Source organism: Miniopterus natalensis, chromosome 14 (genome assembly GCF_054644295.1).
Source record: "Miniopterus natalensis isolate mMinNat1 chromosome 14, mMinNat1.hap1, whole genome shotgun sequence".
Taxonomy (NCBI): Eukaryota; Metazoa; Chordata; class Mammalia; order Chiroptera; family Miniopteridae; genus Miniopterus; species Miniopterus natalensis.
The window spans coordinates 40,153,430-40,170,750 of NC_142094.1; the positions used below are offsets into that span (position 1 = coordinate 40,153,430).

Consider the following 17,321-nt stretch of genomic DNA (forward strand, 5'->3'; position numbering starts at 1 on the left):
GGTACCAAGGAATTCCTGAACCCACTGAGCCAATTCTAGAGGTCTCCTCTGTACAGATTTCTTCAGTTCAATGCTCTCCTTCAAAAAGGACACACTCAGTTTAACCTCTGCTCCTAATATAATAGACTCACATGCCCCACATGGAGCTAACAAGTCCAATTGTTCACTAGCTTCTGTATGGCATACCTGATTCTTTTGTGGGACAGGCTGTCCTATCTGGTATATTTTAAGCATGCAGACAGTAAAAAAGATGCACTCTATAGACCTTGTCTTGCTCTGAATTAACTTGAAGAGTTTCTGTTTAGTCACATCCTGACTATGTGACCACAAGACAAACCTGCTCCATGGAAACAGCTAACGATCCAAATGGCACCAGCAGCACAGGCCCCTAAGAAGTATGTTCATGGGGAAAATATCTGTTTCTCCAGCTGGGACATTCAAAATGGGCTCAAGTGTAAGGAAAATGGACAACAATCCATGGAGGTATCCACCCATCTAGTCATCCACTTATCCACCATTTACTAGGCACCTGCCACACATAAATACTACCAGTAGAGACCAGCGTTTTGTTTTGTTTTATTTTATTTTATTGATTTGAGAAAGAAGAAGAGAGAGAGATTTATTGTTCCACTTATTTATGCATTCATTGGCTGCTTCTTGTATGTTGCCCTGACCAGGGATCAAACCTGCAACCTTGGTGTATCAGGACAACACTCTTACCAACTGAGTTACCCATCCAGGGCAAGACCAATATTTTCTTTAAAAACATAAACACAGTGAAAATTAAATAGTTTTTAAATGTTTTTTCCCCACAAAAAAAGACTATTTTTTCAATTATTGATTTTGTTCATTTTTCTGTGTCTTGGAAAACCAACTGACCAGTGTTTGTGTCTCAATTTTACCAAACTGGCTTAATTAGGAAATTTATTGCTCATAAGTCCATATGACAAGCCTCCTGTGGTTTCAATCATTTCTCTAACGGGCAGATAAACAGTCATTTACAGCATAAATCATCCTATTTCTTTGGCCATCTCAGACATATTCTCAGTCATGTGAATGGCACTGGAAAAAAACTGAAAGCTGTCAAAACATCCTGTAATAATAGGGAAGTTAACAGACCTACTTTGTCATGCATATCTGCCCCCATTTCCCCATCCCCGTTACCGTCCTATGAACCCACATTCATAAATCTACACGTAGACCATACAAACAGTATATGTAAAAAGTTAAATACATGCACTCTTTCATTCTATCACAGATGATGGCACCATGTTATATTCTCCTAAGACTGAACTTGAGCTAATGTCCATAAACAGAAAGCTATTATTATGTCATGTAAGGTCTTGTTTAAAATTCTGTTGTGAAACATAAACTTATTAGCTGAAATAATACACTATATCTTGATGGGATTTTGAAAACTATCAGACTGAGACCCAGCAACACAAGGTAAGCTATGTTAGGAACTTCATGGCCGTAAAGGTTTGAGATGTTAACTTGCGCTCTCCCCAGCATTTTATTTTATTTATTTATTTTTTTAATTTTATTTTTGTTTAAAATATTACAGATGTCCCTTTTTCTTCCCAATGACCAGTTCCACCCCGTCTCTCCCCCCTCCCCAGTCCCTCTCCCCACCATTGTCCATGTCCTTGGGTTGTGCATATATGCATATAAATTCTTTGGTTCCCCAGCATTTTATAAAGAATAAAAACAGATCCAGGGCAGCAAAGTGACTTGCCCAAGGTGACAAAATCAGTTAGTGTCGGAGTCCGTGAAATATACACCCATGTTCTCTTACTTTTTGTCGTAAAGATTGTACTAACCTAAGAAGAATCAAGTCTGACTTGACAAGAGTAAAAATGTCTCAAAGATACATAGGTGTCCCCTCTTTGCAGTCATTAGTGCACACCCAGCCAGGGTGTGGACATTACAGCAGTAACACACACCAACACCACGTCGCTTCCCCTTACCCAGAAGAGAGCCTGATTATGCTGAGACAAAGGCCGAGGAGCTTACCCAACGAACTCAGCCTGAAGCTTGTCCTGTTTGGATTAGCTGGGTGCAAGCCCAACTCCTTCCTCTAAATCCATAAAATCCCCATGATGCTTTCATTTTTCTCTTAAAACTCCTAACCAAAAGTAACACATGAACACAGCAGAAAAATTAAAACAGTGGAGAAATGTCTAAACCAAAAAGTTCAAAATGTCCTTCATTCACACGAAAGCGACCAATATCAACAATTTCTTGTGTACCCTTTCAGGAAAAAAGTCACACACACACACACAATTTTAAAAAGTTGTGTGTATGTGTGTGTGTGTGTGTGTGTGTGTTATGTGCACCCTGGGTTGACTGTCTTCGTATAGGTTGCCAGGAGCTCAGTCCCACTAGTTCAAATGATAAACTGGTACTTCAAGGACAGAAACCCTGCTGTTAATCAAAGCTAATTTGTCTTAACTGATACTGTATTTCTGGACCTTGGGAACATAGCTAAATAGCTGACAAAATATAGAAAGGGACAAAGAAAGGGGAAGAACAGGGCTGAAAAGCAAGAAAAGAAGAGATTAGTGAGAAAAGGCAAGAAGAAGATAGAGAGGTATTGTATACAGGCCAGCACCTGGCAGGTGCCCATTCGGTACTTTCTGAATGACTGACTGCCAAATAAACGAATGAATGAAGAAACCAGGATAGGCATATTTTTACACATGCCATTTAATATATCAACTGATATGGTCCCAATTCTCTGAAAAGTAAGCATCCTTCTTGATCCACACTGTCTAGTCTGGTAGCCCCTGGCCACGCGTGACTATTGAACATTTGAATGTGTTCTCTAAATGTAAAATATATACCAGATTTCAAAGACTTAATATTTTTAAAGGATGTAAAATATTTCATTAATAATTTTTATATTGATTATATGTTGAAATGAGAATATTTTAGATATATTGGGTTAGGTAAACCATAATTTTAAAATTAATACACCTGCTTCTTTTTATCTTTCTCTTTTTTACTGTGGCTACTAGAAAACTTTCAAGTTCATCTGTGGCTCACATTATACATTTTTTAGAAAGCACTGGTCTGGACTATAGATACTATTACAGCAATGACTATATCTGTCTTTCTCCTATCTACCCCAGCACCTAGCACAGGGCCTTAAGAACAGTGAATGCCCAATAAATATGTACCAGATGAAAGGCTGTGGTGTCTAGATGAGGCAATAACTAGGCCTCGAACTGCAAGGCAGGGGGACATGGCCCTGGCCCTGATTCTATGTAAAAGCAGCTATGTGACCTTGGACAAGTCATTGAACCTGGCTGGGCCTTATTTTCCTCATCTTTAAATTGGAGATAATATCTGCCTTTTAGGAAAATTGCGTAGACCAAATGAAATAATGTCTATAAAAGGGCTTTGAAATGGGAAAACAGATGTCAGTCGGGTCCCTCCGAAGTTCCAGTATTCTCGTCTAGCAACAGTCCCAGGAGAACCCAAATGCGGAAAATACTGAAACAACAGGGTAAGAAACTAACCAATTAAATTCCTATAGCTGATATTTCCATTCCGGCACCTGCAAGAAAATTTAGATCAGGACAGGTGCAAACTTGAGACTCTTACACTAATGGAAACTTCAGCATTCGTCACCCCTTTTCACTGCATCTCACCAACCACAGTCGACAAAGGGACTTGAAGATACTTTCTTTGAAGGACCACAGAAAGATTAACAAACTGGGAGGAGAAGGTTGTCTCTGGGTGGCCAATTTCACTACACCTCCTGGGGCTCACAGCCTTGTGAGAAATTGATAATTCGGGGGGACTCTCGGGCCTCAGCGGCAAAGTTCCATGGGCACAAAAGTCTGTCATGGGCATTCATCCTTGTTAACTGTTTCAGGCACAGCTAGGAGAGTGGAGGTATCTTATTTTACAAGGCGATCAGGGTACCTGGCAAGGGAAACTCAAAGGACACTTGGACAGACTGTAGTTTTTTAGTGACACAGGAACTGATTTCACCATCTCATTGAGCATCTTCTTCCCCAAATCAAAGATCATTTCAAAAGGGAAGACTGTATGAAGCAAGCATCCTTCAGCAGCAGGGAGCCTTGAGGAGCCAACTGCAGAGTAACCCATAGCCGAGAAAAAGCAGACCCAACAACGCACAGCCCTGAGGCTGGAGAACAGCAGAACAAAAATGATCCATTTCAAGAGGCCCAGAGTCAAGCTCTTGCCTTGGTCTCTGCAGGGCACCACAGAAGCCTCAGAAGTCAATGACTTACCATCAGCGAGGCCACCGCACCAAGGAGAGCAGGGAGGTGAAGTGACTTCCCCTTTGCTGTGAGGGTCTGACTCTTCCCCTCTTTAAGGGCTGCTGCCTGTGACGTGGAAGAGAGTTGCGGCATGGCCAGGCTCTGAGGCCTTGGGACCAGCGCCCCGTGACCTGCATCCTAACAGTCCACAGGGCCTGAGCTGCTGCTGCCTCGTCCAGCCAGAGCTCCAAGGGCGGGACAGCTGGCACAGAGCAGAGTCTAGGACATGGCTTTGCAGCAGAACCAACTGTGGAGGCTTTCTGAAATTCATATTCCCGGGGCCAACCCCCTGAGATTCTGGTTCAGTAGGTCTGGGGTAGGGCCCAGGCACCTACAGTTTAAACAAAGCGCAGAGCAATGCCAATGCCCAGCCTGACTTGGGAACCTGTGGTCTAGAGAAGCTTTATTGTCCCTAATCCTTCCTCTTCCATGAGGTTTCTTCATTCTTCTTGTCTCCATGAGGCAGAGGAGAATGGGGAGAGGAGACTTAGAGGAAAGCAAGGCCAAGCGGAGAGCATTCTAGAGTCTGAGTGCTAGGTTCCAAAGTGAACTGCTCCCAGCCCTTACACGAGTCATTTAACCTCTCTGAACCTCAGTTTCCTCTTCTGTGGAATGGTGGTAAAACCATCTGCCCATCCGGGGTTGTGGGGGGAATAAATGCACATGCAGTGCTCAATGTATTACTCATAGTAACTATCATAAGAGCATTTAACTCATTAGTAGCTATCTCTGTGAAGGGAAAGATGGGTGCAGGGCTGTTCTCCATATGAGAATCTATGCAAGAAATACAGTAAATGCGCATAATTGACTTAGGCATAAAGGGAAAGGAAAAATGAAGTAAACTGCAACAACAAAAAACTGTAGGAAGGGGGGCCATGGATTCAGGTCATATGGGGAGGGTGGGGAGATGCACAGAGCAGGTGGGCAATCCTGTGTCTGGGAGGCTACAGAAATATGGTTGGAAGGAAATCAACACAGATTCACAAAGATTTAGGCACAAAGCTGCATGAGGATTTACTGCAACATTATTTATAAAAGAAAAAAACGGAAATAACCTAAAGGTATCTTTTTCTTTTTTAAAACATTATGATGAACATATATGACTTTATTTCAGAAAAAAAAATGTTCCTTTTTAAATTTAGGGAAAGATTTTGGAATCCATGGATTACCTAAAAGCATTTTTAAATATCTCAATTGTTTTTCTTTTAAACTCCAGTTTAACATTCAGATTAGAACATTAATATTAATAGAGGAAGGCCAGATATGGGCATATTCCTCTAAATTTTCCCCATAGAAACATAAGGCAAAATGCATTATGATTTGGGGTAGCATCAGAATTTCTGAAGCACAAAGGGTATGAGGAAGGATGGGGGAGGCAAAGAGAAAATAATTCATATAAAGAAGCAGACAAGGTCTTTAGTGTAATACTGAATAATATTAAAAGAATTAAGTTTAGTGCTTCCCTTCCCCTCAACATACACAAACATAAACATAGGCACAGATGTGCGCGCGCGCACACACAATGAGAACTTTTGAAATAAAACTCAATATCACCCACCAAGTCCTTTCCCACAAAGGCTAACAGAATCTATTTTTGTATTCCAGTGTAATTTGCAGCAAAGAATAGAGTTCCAGTAAAGAGGAAATAATTTCTGTGCTGTAACTGGGTTTTTCTCACTTCCTTCTTTTAAAACAATCACCCAACAAGTCAAAAAATTTCAGAACAATAGCACAGTCTTCTACGCACTGGATATATATCCCTACAGATCAATGAAAGCTTCTGGGTATTGCTTAAGAAAGTTATAATGATATATTATAGCACTGGGGGCTGGAAGCAACCTTCCAAATCATCTGGTCCAACCCACCGTTTCACAGATGAAGATCTCGAGAAATAAACTGTCTGCTCCAACACACAGAAGTCTCTAATTAAAACATCTGCTCGATTTTAAGGTAGCTGATAAATTTGGAGGGGGGCGGTGGAAAAAAAACCTCTAAAACATTTGTTAGTGAAATAGTAGTTATGACCTACAGGCCTATTAAATGAAGAGGCTGTAAGGATCATGATGAATGTATACCCCCACTCCAATATCAGGACCACTTACTTACATCTGGAAAACTAAGAGATTAAAAGTTGCCAGAGCCAACTCATGGAATCTGCGAGTAGGGGCACAGGAAGAGAACCCAGGAGCTCTACACTGAAATCTGTGGGCCTAAGCACCAACACTGGCCTAATTTTATACCAAAACTGATGGGTGTCCAAGAGTCACCCTGATGGGATGGTACCTCCATTTTCAAAAAAGTGAGAAAAAGGTCCATGCACAACACAAGTACGTGACCACTGACCTCACAAAGGAAGGGTGGCTTAGACGCTTGTTCATTGTGGACCCCTGCCCAGCAGCAGCAGCATCACCTGGTTGTTCGTTAGAAATGCAGAATCTTGGGCCCCACCCAGACCTACAGAGTCAGAATATACATAGTTCAAGATCCTCAGGGCCTCCTGAACACAGTCGAGTTTGAGAAACACTTATTTAGATAACACAGCAGCAAGAGAAAGTATAATCGATGACCTATAACTATATTTAACCTGTTTCTGGAATAATTACCTCCATTACCAGCTCTACTCTCTAAAGTTTTTGATCTTGAAGCCTTATTTTAAATTTTAAATGGTCCCAGTGAGTATCTTATTAAATAGTCATGTTTTTTCACAAAGTATCTCAAAGTTAAGAAAAAATATATAAATATTCTGGGAGCTTCACCACCTCCAAAGCCCACCCATTCCATCTTTGCATGCTCTAACTGATTCTAAGTTTTCCTGAAATTTTTCTCCCCATAGCTTTCAAAAGCCCTACAATCAGTAACCCCATGATTATTGTCCCCACCATTAGTTTATTCCCATTATCAAGTTTTCATGATATTTCCCACTGGGAGTTTTTTTTTAAAAATGTGCAAAGTCAAAGAAACTAGTTTCATGTATTTCTTTCTCATAGGCCTGGGGCAGCTTATAATAATGGGGTGTATAAAATTTTTATTTTTTCCTTTTTTTTTAATTAACTTAGGAAAACCTCATGGGTACAAGAGGAGCACTGAAATAAACTATCACAAGTTATAGAGAATGTAACCAAGGACACAATTATACCAGACACCCAGTGTCAGGATAGTACTGTCCTTAAATATTCTTTTAGCCTGAAGCTTCCTGGGAGTCAAAGCAGGTATGAAATAGGGCAAGAAGGTGGTGCTTAGAAAATATTTGAGAATCTCTGGCTGGCCCAGGAGAGTTGTAGACTACTAGCCCTGGAAAGTGTCTTAGCTCAAGTCTAATTCCGCCTCTTACAGAGAAGGAAAGTGAAACCCAAAGAAGCTAAGTGGCTTGCCCAATACTGGGCACCTAGTTAGCAGCAGAGCCAGGCAATGGAGTGTCCCTACTGCAGTTCAAAGGTCTTTTTGCTACACTGCCAGACTCTGAGTTTTAAGCTTGTTAAGAAAGCTTGTCTAGCATAAAAATCAGAGCTATAACACATAACTGGGCCGACCGAGGGCAATGGCTATGGATATCCCAAAAGCAAATCCAAGCCATCCTGTTACACACAGAGAGCTCAAGCCCCCAAATTCACAGATCTAATACCAGACAAGAAAGCTGTACTGAAGCCATGAGCCATCCTCCCTCCTCCTCTCTTTCCTAGGATTCCATTCGTTCCTACGTATCCACTGATTCTGACCTGCAGCGATTTTCCACTAAGCAGCTTATTTTAATCTCCCATTAAAATAATCTTTCTGATGAAAGGCTATTCACTCTCAGAACAGAAACACCACTCTGAAACACTTCATTCTTTCTGAAGCACTTGAAACTAAAGGCTCATAGCAGACCTAAAGGCTCAAGCCAGACTTGTTAGTAAAAAGGTATCTTAGGCGATCCATTTATCCAGGCATCTAAACATGGGATACATCCAAACAATATTTTAGTATATGTGCTGCCAAAGTGAACACTCCAAACAATATTTTAAAAATCCCTTTTGCCATCTCTTTTTTAAAATAATACCACTGTAATGTTTTAAAGAAAAATCTGTTAGAGCACACAGCACGAGGTGCCAGTACAGTGACAATTCATCCATGGAGCTCTGAATGACTGGTGGGTGGGTCCCAGTGGCCAGCCCACAAGATCATAATGAACCGTTGCAGTGACATAAACTAATCCACAGAAACAACCAGTTGTGTCTCAGTTCTTTGTAAATTCAGGCAGATCACAACTCCCTCAATGTAATGAAGTGCGGCCAAGCAAGTATAAATTGTGCACTTTTTCTATCATCGTGTCCTTCTGAAGGAAAAAGAAGCAAACCCGGGAAAAATTACTAATCTGGGTCCCAAGCATGGCAGGTGAGATCTTTAGACTAACACTAGTCATTTATATTACAAAAGGAGCTGGGATCCCACTGTATTCCATGACCTGCTCGTATTCATTGGTTTAAAGCAGCCTATTTCTTATATAAAGGCATCTAGGAAGCTATAGTAGCTTTTTAAGGTGACTAAACATTTGTGAATTCTTGACTCTGTTCATTACATGAGACAGGGGTGAATGAACCAGATTAATGCCCAAGTGCCACCAGGGATAATTGAACATAGTTACATCACTCCGTAATTTTCCAGGCTTCTTTGCTGGCACCAGGTATATAAGATCTTAAATGGCAAGAGAACAGAAGAAAACACATAGCCTGCCTACTCATGGCCCACAGTGAAGCAAAAACAGAAAACAGAAAGAGGAAGAAAAGCTGTGACATGTACGCATCCAAGAGCACATCTTCCGTTACTGTTCATCAGCGTGTATGTCATACTTCCTGGGGCCACTAAAGGCATTAGCCCTGGCAGAGAGGATCGGAATTTTTCCTCTTTAAAAGGAGAAATGGCAAAAATCAGAAGCTAGGCTGGCGGGAAACAGAGGGGTGTTTCTCTATAAATATGTGATCCAAAAGTGACACCTTTTCACCAAAAAGCTTACAGTCATGTGATGGTAAAATGGAAATGGCTTGCAAGCAGGACAGTTGGCAGTCTTGTTCCTCACACCCCCACTGCCCTCTACGACGCTGAAACCTATGTCCTGCACCTTTCAAGGTGTAGAAAATTCTAGAAAGCCTTTCGTCCTAACACAAAACCCTGCAAGGAAAGTGGTGTTTTCCTCTCCTGCAGTTCACAAGACCTATCCTGTACCATCCCAGGAATAGGCTGCTTTACACCAATAAATATAACTGGGGCTTTTAATATAGCGAGGTCCAGGTTCATTTTGTAATATAAATGACTAGTGTCGATGTGACAATGTCTCACCCGGAATGCCTAGGGCCTGGGTTAGTCTTTTTTTTTAAATCCTCACCTGAGGATATGTTTTATTGGTTTGAGAGAAAGAGAAAGAGAGGGAGAGGGAGAGAGAGAGAAACACTGATCTGCTGCCTCCTGTACATACCCTACCAGGAATCAAACCGCGACGTTTTCAGTGTACAGGACAATGCTCCAACCGACCGAGCCACCCGGCCGGGGCAGAGTTGGTCACTTTTCTAGGGCCTGCTCACCTTTACTTCAGAAGAGCCCCTTACCTTCGGAAATGGCCTTCCTCACAGCCGCCACGTACGTCTCGGGCTCGTCGTCACAGGTGAGCTCCTGCCAGTGCGCCCAGTCTGGGAAGAAGTCCAGGAAGTCCTTGCTGTCCTGCACCCCGCAGAGCAGCCGGACCATGCGGTGCGGGGGGTGGAAGGCCCTCTGCAGCAGGGGCCGCTGCGCCGGCCGGCTGAGGTGCTGCACCAGCTCTGCGGACAGCAGCACCACGATGCAGCGCGTGCTCAGGAAGAAGGTCAGGTCCTCGGCCGAGAACGAGGCCTGGGGGCCCAGCCGGTAAGTCAGCGTCTTCTGGCTGCGGACCTGCCGACTGGACAGGAAGAGGTCCTGGAGGTACTGGCACCATTCCTCAGCGTCCGGGCTGTAGATGAGGAGAATGTCACACCCTCGGAACACCCCTGAGCAAGAACGAAGCACAGAAGTATGTTAACACGCCTACTCCTTTGAAGGCTCCCATGGCCTGCCAGATGCACCATCCGGGCAGGAGCCGGGCACCCACAGTCCTTCACGGCCTGCCTCCAGCATACCTGCCGGGCCTCTTTCCCCACTTACAGTTGGTGGTACAAATATACCAGACTCTCTGTCTTTGCCCAAACATACAGTGCCACTTCAGATGTTTGCACTAGCTATTGTTGCTTCTGCTGGCACAGCCTTGCCCCCCATGGCTGGTACAATATAGATGAAGATGATGATGATGATAACAGCAAACATTTATATAGAGTTCACTACCTCCAGATGCTCTTCCAAGCACACCGCCTAGTAAAGTCATTTAATCACCATAGCGACCTTCTAAGGTAGGTGCCACAATTAGCCCCATTTTAAAGATGATAAAACAGGGATGGCAGGTTAGGTAACTTACCCAAGATCCCCAGTAGCAGAGTTAGAATTTGAGTTCAGACAGTTTGGCCCACCTGGCTATTGCCCAAATACAGCGGTGACAAGCACAGGTCTGAAATCAGGCGGCCAGAGTTAGTGTCTTGGCTCTGCAAAGTATTAACTGTGCAACCTTGGGCAAGTTACTTCAATATTCTAAACCTCCATTTACTTGTCTGCAAATGGAAATATAACGACAATATTTATCAGTGAGAATTAATTTAGTAGTTCATGTAAAGTGATACACATAGTGTTTGGCATGTAATAAACCCTCAATAATTGGTACCTGGTGTCATTACCCTCACATTATTATAAGCAGTGCCTTAATGTGAACAGTAACCATGGCTGAATTAATGCTTTGACCTACACAATACCCCTATTGCGTAAGGTGTCCCTCACCACACCTGGTCTGTGACACAGGCTTTCTTCTTTCTCTAATAAAGCATAAATGCCAGAAACAGAATAAAAAAACCTCAGAGAAATATTGAGTTTAAAAGGGCTTTGAGGGCCCTGGCCGGTGTGACTCAGCTGGTTGGAGCATCGTACCATGCACCAAAAGGTTTCAGGTTCAGTCCCCAGTTGGGACGCATACAAGAGAGGTAACCGATCTGTGTCTCTGTCTCTGTCTCTGTCTATCTCTGTCTCTCTCCCTAAAAAAAACCCGCATTTCCTCAGGTGAGGATAAAAGGGGGGGGGGGCTTAGAGGGATCACTTGCCCAAAACGTCTCATTTATGGATTAAAAAAATAATAAACTTCAGTTGTGAAGATGAAGGGAATTGCTTAAATTCACATTCAGTAATTAGTCACAGAGCCAGGACTAAAGAGGTTAAGGACGGATGAAGAAGCCACTGGCAATGTCCTCGATGGGTTGACAAGTGATAGCAAGGAAGTGAAGAAGAGGGACAAAGAGATTTCCTAGAGTGTAAGAAGTACCCTTTAGAAGACAGTGTGGGCCTAAAGCATCATCCGGATACGCCAAGGTTGCGAGTTCGATCCCCAGTCAGAGCACATACAAGAAACAACCAATGAATGCATAAATAAGTAGAACAACAAATCGATGTTTCTCTCTCTCTCAAATCAATTTTTTCAAAAAAAGGCAGTGTAGCTCTTGGAGCACTGATTGACTTAGCAGGAAAGCAGTGAATACACTGCCCTATGTGGCGATGAGCCATTTATGCCACTTTTATGAGGAGACACTGACCCAAAAGCAAAACAGCATTTTTAAGATTGACCAGTTCTAGGCCACTGAGGGAATAAGGACTTAGTTCCCCCTGGGTCCTGCCTCACCACTCCCTGCTTCCCTGTTAACAGACATCACAGAACCTGTTGATCATTAAGGACCTCTAGTCATCAAGGAAAGTTTCAACGTTAACAACAGTGGGAACTGAGTGTGGAGTACCTGGCAACTCTCTGTCTTCACTGTTTTTCTATAAATCTAAAATGTCTAAAATAAAAGTTTAAATATACAATTGAAATAAAAAGCACTTATGGGATTAGCTGCTTCTATATGGAAAAAATATTTAAAACATCTCATTCCAGGGGTGCTAGTGTTAAATTTGACCCCCCCTTTTGAGCAAAAGTACTTGAGAAGGAAGTGGTTACTGCCTCAGACCAGTTAATATCACAACCTCCTTGGTCACCACCTTGTAGTGTGACTTCAGACCAATATACTAAATCTAAGCAAATTTTGTCTCAGTGTAAATGAGGACAACGAAATCTATCATCCTTCTGGATTTTGCTCTGCTGCTGAAACTGAAAGCTGGGGAAGTTGTGAAAAAAAAGAAGTCCAAAGTGAAAGTTTAAGTCCCTCCATAACATGCTAAGCAATGACAAAGGACAAATGCTTCGTTAGCAACTCTCTCCTATAGGGAGCACCTCTTTCTTCAAGAATAATTCCCTTTCTTGAACCGTAAGTCATGTGCCCAATCAATTCTTTCATTTTTGGTTGGTTTCTATTAAAAGAAATGAAATGTATGAACCAACATGGAGTTCATAAATGCTAGACCGAAAAGAGGAAGGGTCTCTCTAGAGCTGAAAGAACGGGTTGGCTATAGAAGGAAAAAGGAAGGGGTAACAGTAAAGCAGGGAGTGACAGTGATGGTAAGAAACATGGTGACTGAAAGAGAGGTTCCTTTGAAAGATTCAGAATTCACCTGAGAAGAAACAAAGAGGAAGTGCTTCTCAAACTACCCAGCCCAGACCATTTCTTTAATCTGTACGACTCAGCTGTCCTCGAGCCCCATGTCTGAATCTGCACCATACTGAAAAGGGCTGTGACAGGGAAGGTGATCAGGATGGGGAGAGATCTGGAAACAGTTCATGTGAGGAGTTTCCAGACTCTGAAGATTTCAAGTTTAGAGACTTGTTAGGAGTACCGAGGACCTCAAGGATCAGATGGAAGTTAAAATCATGAAAAATTAAAGGTCCCTTCAAGCCTTATTTTCCTGTAAGTACAAGGATGGTAGAAGGATCTGGAGATGAGAGAAGCCTTGGAGAGCGGGGGCAGGAAGAGGTATGGGAGCTTTCTTCAAAGGTGTGAGGCTGACACATAGAGAAAACAATTCTAAGTCTTCATCAACCATCTTTACCAACCATACTTGGCCACTTGACAAAGCTACTTATGGCCTCCCTCTCCTCTGTCTCATGTGCAAATACAAGAGATGCTATCAAAGGCCTAGAGAATATTCCAGGATAGGAGGATTCCACTCCATTTTATTTTGCTTCTCAAGTTCTTTCAAGGACTGGGAGCCATGATTTTTCTTGATTTCAACAAAAAAAATATGCCTTTCAAAAACAAAAGACTAATGATTACCCTTCAGTAGAAGGGAATTTAAGGAGACTACATAGTTCAGCCATAAAGAAACGAGGTACTGATGATGCCTGGTACTGGGTGAACCTTGAATTGCTCTGCTACATGAAAGAAGCCAGCCACAAAAGACTACATACTACATGAGCCCATTTATATGTCCAGAGTAGGGAAATCTGCGGAGACAGAAAGTAGAACTTAGGGGTGGAGAGGAGGGAATAAGGGGGTGAGAGCTGAAACAGAGGAAGTTTCTTTTTGAGGTGATGAAATTGACTGTGGTGATGGTTGTACATATGTGTGAAGATACTAAAAACCACTGAACTGTACACTTCAAATGGTGATTGTATTATATGTGAATTATATCTCAATAAAGCTATAAAAGAAGGAGGGGGAGAGGAAGGAGGGGAGAGGAAGGAGAAGGAGAGGAAAAAAGGGAGAGGAAGGAGAAGAAGGAGGGGAGAGGAAGGAGGGGAGAGGAAGAAGACCACATGGAGGTGGCCTGGATGACTCCAGAGTCTACAGCATCTTGGCAAGAGATACTCTCACCACTGGGACCTGCCACCATGGGTCACCGTATCTCCAGACCTCAGGCAGCCCCAGGGGCCTAGAGACCCAACTTCTATTTGCAGCACCTGGAGTGGTGTCTCACCGCAGAGGATGCTGACACTTCTAACCATTACAGACGCCTTGGGAAGCCACTGCAGGGGCCATCAGCCCCCAGTCTGGCCACTGGGTTTGGGCTCCCGTCTGAATGGGAGCACACTCGCTAGCCCCTCAGCCACACTCACCTGAATGGTGCACACAGGACACCAGAGGAAAGCTTCCTGGGCCTCTTTTGCCCAACCCCCGCCCTGCCCCACCCCACCCCATTTCTGTTCCCCAGGCCTAGCAGCCCAGGGCCTGCTGCCAGCCACAGAAGGGGATGGGAACTTCACTCACCCCATCTCCTACTTCTCCCCAATCACCCATCTACTCTGACCACCTGCTCCTTAAATGTACCACATACACCCATTTACTGTTTTCTACCTGGAGCACTCTTCCCCCAAATGTCCCCAGACACACACACTTCAGGTCTTTGCTCAAATGTCCCTTTCTCCATGAGGCCTAATTTGGCTGTTCATTTAAAATTATAACTCTAACCCCCCTTTCCCCTCTCTATTGTTTTTCCATGCACTTCTCATATCAAGTATTTTCCTTATTAAATACATCACTTGCTTTCCCCCACTACTCCATAAACTGCATGGGGACATCGCTTATGTCAGTTTCCTTTACTGAATATATACCTGACACCTAGAACAGTGTCTACAAACAGCGGGCATGCAAAAAGTATTTGTTGTATGAATGAATTCCCTCTGGATAACTCTGCTTCAGGTTTCAAATGGAATGTGTGGACTATGAACCTACTATTACCAGGAGTTTCTTTTCACAATACAGCTCCCTCTAACCTTCAGAGCCCTGCTGTGGAGCCAGAAGGCTAAGGCTAGCTACCTTTCCACTCCCCTTAAATAGGAAGCCCATATCAACAAATCTAAAAGAACTGTCACCATTGGCCTTTTCTACCCCTGCTTCCAAAATGCCATTAGAATGCTGGACCTCAGGGGGTCTAGCATCTGTCCACATCCTCCAAGAACAGTACTTTCTCCTGGCCAACTAGATTTTATTTTTCAAGGGGCTTTTACATCCTGTTTTCACATGTTATCGCTACTAAAACATCATAAGATGGGCAGGGAAAACACAAGTAAACACATTTGCAAACATGGCAACTGTAATATTCTCATCTAGTAATTCTTTCTTTACTGACACTTTTCTTCCCAAGAAGATAAACTCCTCAAGAGCAGAGACCAGGCTGTCCTGGGCAACACTGAGAACATATTTAGGTGCACGTTCCCCCTCAACGTGCGTAGTAAGTGCTCATTAGCTGTCTCTACTATCGTCATTATTATATGGTTCATCCTAAATCTCAGTCAGTGAGTGACTTGCCAAAGTACACACCCCATGAACCAAAAAGGAAACCCAAAGATTAATCAGCCTCCCGATGAATGGATGGATAGATACCCAATGGCCTCCACCTCTCCCCCAAGCTCCAAAGTTCTGCAAAGGGCATAGGAAAAGTTAAAGCTAAAGGAATGGTATTCCTAGATTCCTATCGAAATTCCAGAGGAAGCACAAAGCCGAGGATGAGTAGAGGAAATCAGCTCAGGAAGGTGGCCCAAGGGCCACGTCAAATCTCGCCGTGCCAGCTTAGGACTGTCTGAGCGCCCCCTATCGGTGCTAGGAGCGTTTCGCCGGCGCAGACAAGTTGCCTTTCTGCCTGCGTTCAACTGGGGACTCCAGGTTCGCGGAGTTGGAAGAACAGGGGGAACCACAGTCCGAAGCTCCGAGGGCTAGTGACGGAGGGTTTAAGGACTCAGAAGACGGGGACAGAAGAGGGTCAGGCAGGGGCTGCGGGAAATCGCGCAGCTGGCTGGGAAGGGGAAAGTGGGAAAGTCGGGGTGCGAAGTATGCGACAGAGAACTGGGGAAAAGAACAGAAAGAACACAGATTCCCGCACCGAAGAGGCCGGACAGAGTGGGAGCGGGACGGCGCTCCGAGAAGTGCGGGGCGCCGGCGAGCGCGGGAGAGAGGAAGGGGCGCGCCGGCGGGGGCTCCCAGAGTGGCCGGGCGCCTGCCTACGCACCTGAGGCTGCCATGCCGCGGGGCGCAGCTCGCATGCCCGGCCTGCTGCGTGCGTGGGCCCGCGCTGGTGCCCGGGGCTGGCGCCCAAGCCTGGGCCGGCGGCGTCCCTGGGCGCGGGGCCGGAGGGGGCGCCGGCTCGGCTCGGCTCGGCTCGCACCAGCCGCGGCTCTGCCGCTTCCTCCCTCGGGGCGGCCTGGACTCCCCGCGGGGGCGTGTCCACAGGCTCGCCCCGCCCGCGCCTGCGGGGCTCGGCCCGCCGCACCTGCGCCCGGGCGGTTGCGGAGGGGAAGTGAGAGCCCCTGTCCGGCCTCCAGCGGGGTCGCCGCGCGGCCTCGGCTGCCCCCGTCGCTAGGGCAGCGGAGAGGCTGGGGGCTTCGCGCCACGTGCGCCCGCGGCGCGTGAAACCATCCCGGTCGCAGCTCCGCCAGAAGCCAGCCTGGGCTGGAGAGGGGGCGGGAGGAAGAAGGTGGGCCTGCCTGCGCGACCCCGTGGCCCCGGGCGGGGGCGGGAGGGGGCGGGGAGGGTTGGGAGCGCAGCTGGCCCGGCCGGCTCCCCGTGCCCCGGGGCTTTCTTCCTGAGCCGCCGCCCCTGCGGGAAAGAGGAGGGGGCAGGGAGGGGAAGAGGCACCTGGCCCTGGGTGCGTGGCGTTGCCCTTGACTGCCCGCCAGTGACCTGTCAGTAACTCCTTGGACCTGGCCTCCTGACGGCACGTGAACATTAGTGATCATCTCATATGATGAATGCATGAAACACTTAGCTTGAGGTTGCACCCGTCACTGTCTTCATGTTAGAGCGGAAGAAACTGGCCAAATACTGTATCTTGCTCAGACTCCCGCGGAGAGGAAACGCTCCCGAGGTTCCTTCGGGGCCTGAGTCCAGAGCTAGAGCTGCCCCTTACCTCCTGCCCTCACCTGCCAGCTTCCTGTCCTCGCCCCTTTGCCCGCTCCTGGAACTGGTCTGTCCCCTTGGATCCTCAACAATGCAGGGTCCAGAGGATGGATCCAGAGAGCAGCGATGAGGAAAAGATAGGGTTAGGCCAAGTGGGGGAAAAATGAAATGGATTTAGGAATGGGAA

At 45.3% G+C, this 17,321-nt stretch overlaps 1 protein-coding gene across 1 annotated transcript in view; it reads right to left on the reverse strand.

Annotated features, from left to right (window-relative positions):
• PIK3AP1 (phosphoinositide-3-kinase adaptor protein 1) overlaps positions 1-16,281 on the reverse strand; it is an 82,852-nt gene extending 66,571 nt beyond the window's left edge. Inside the window, exons 1-2 of the mRNA XM_016219834.2 lie at positions 16,248-16,281; positions 9,872-10,288 (exon numbers count right to left, since the gene is read on the reverse strand). Coding sequence (XP_016075320.2) covers positions 9,872-10,288; positions 16,248-16,281 — 451 coding nt within the window. The remainder of the gene's footprint in view (positions 1-9,871; positions 10,289-16,247) is intronic.
• Between the last annotated feature and the right edge of the window lie 1,040 nt (positions 16,282-17,321).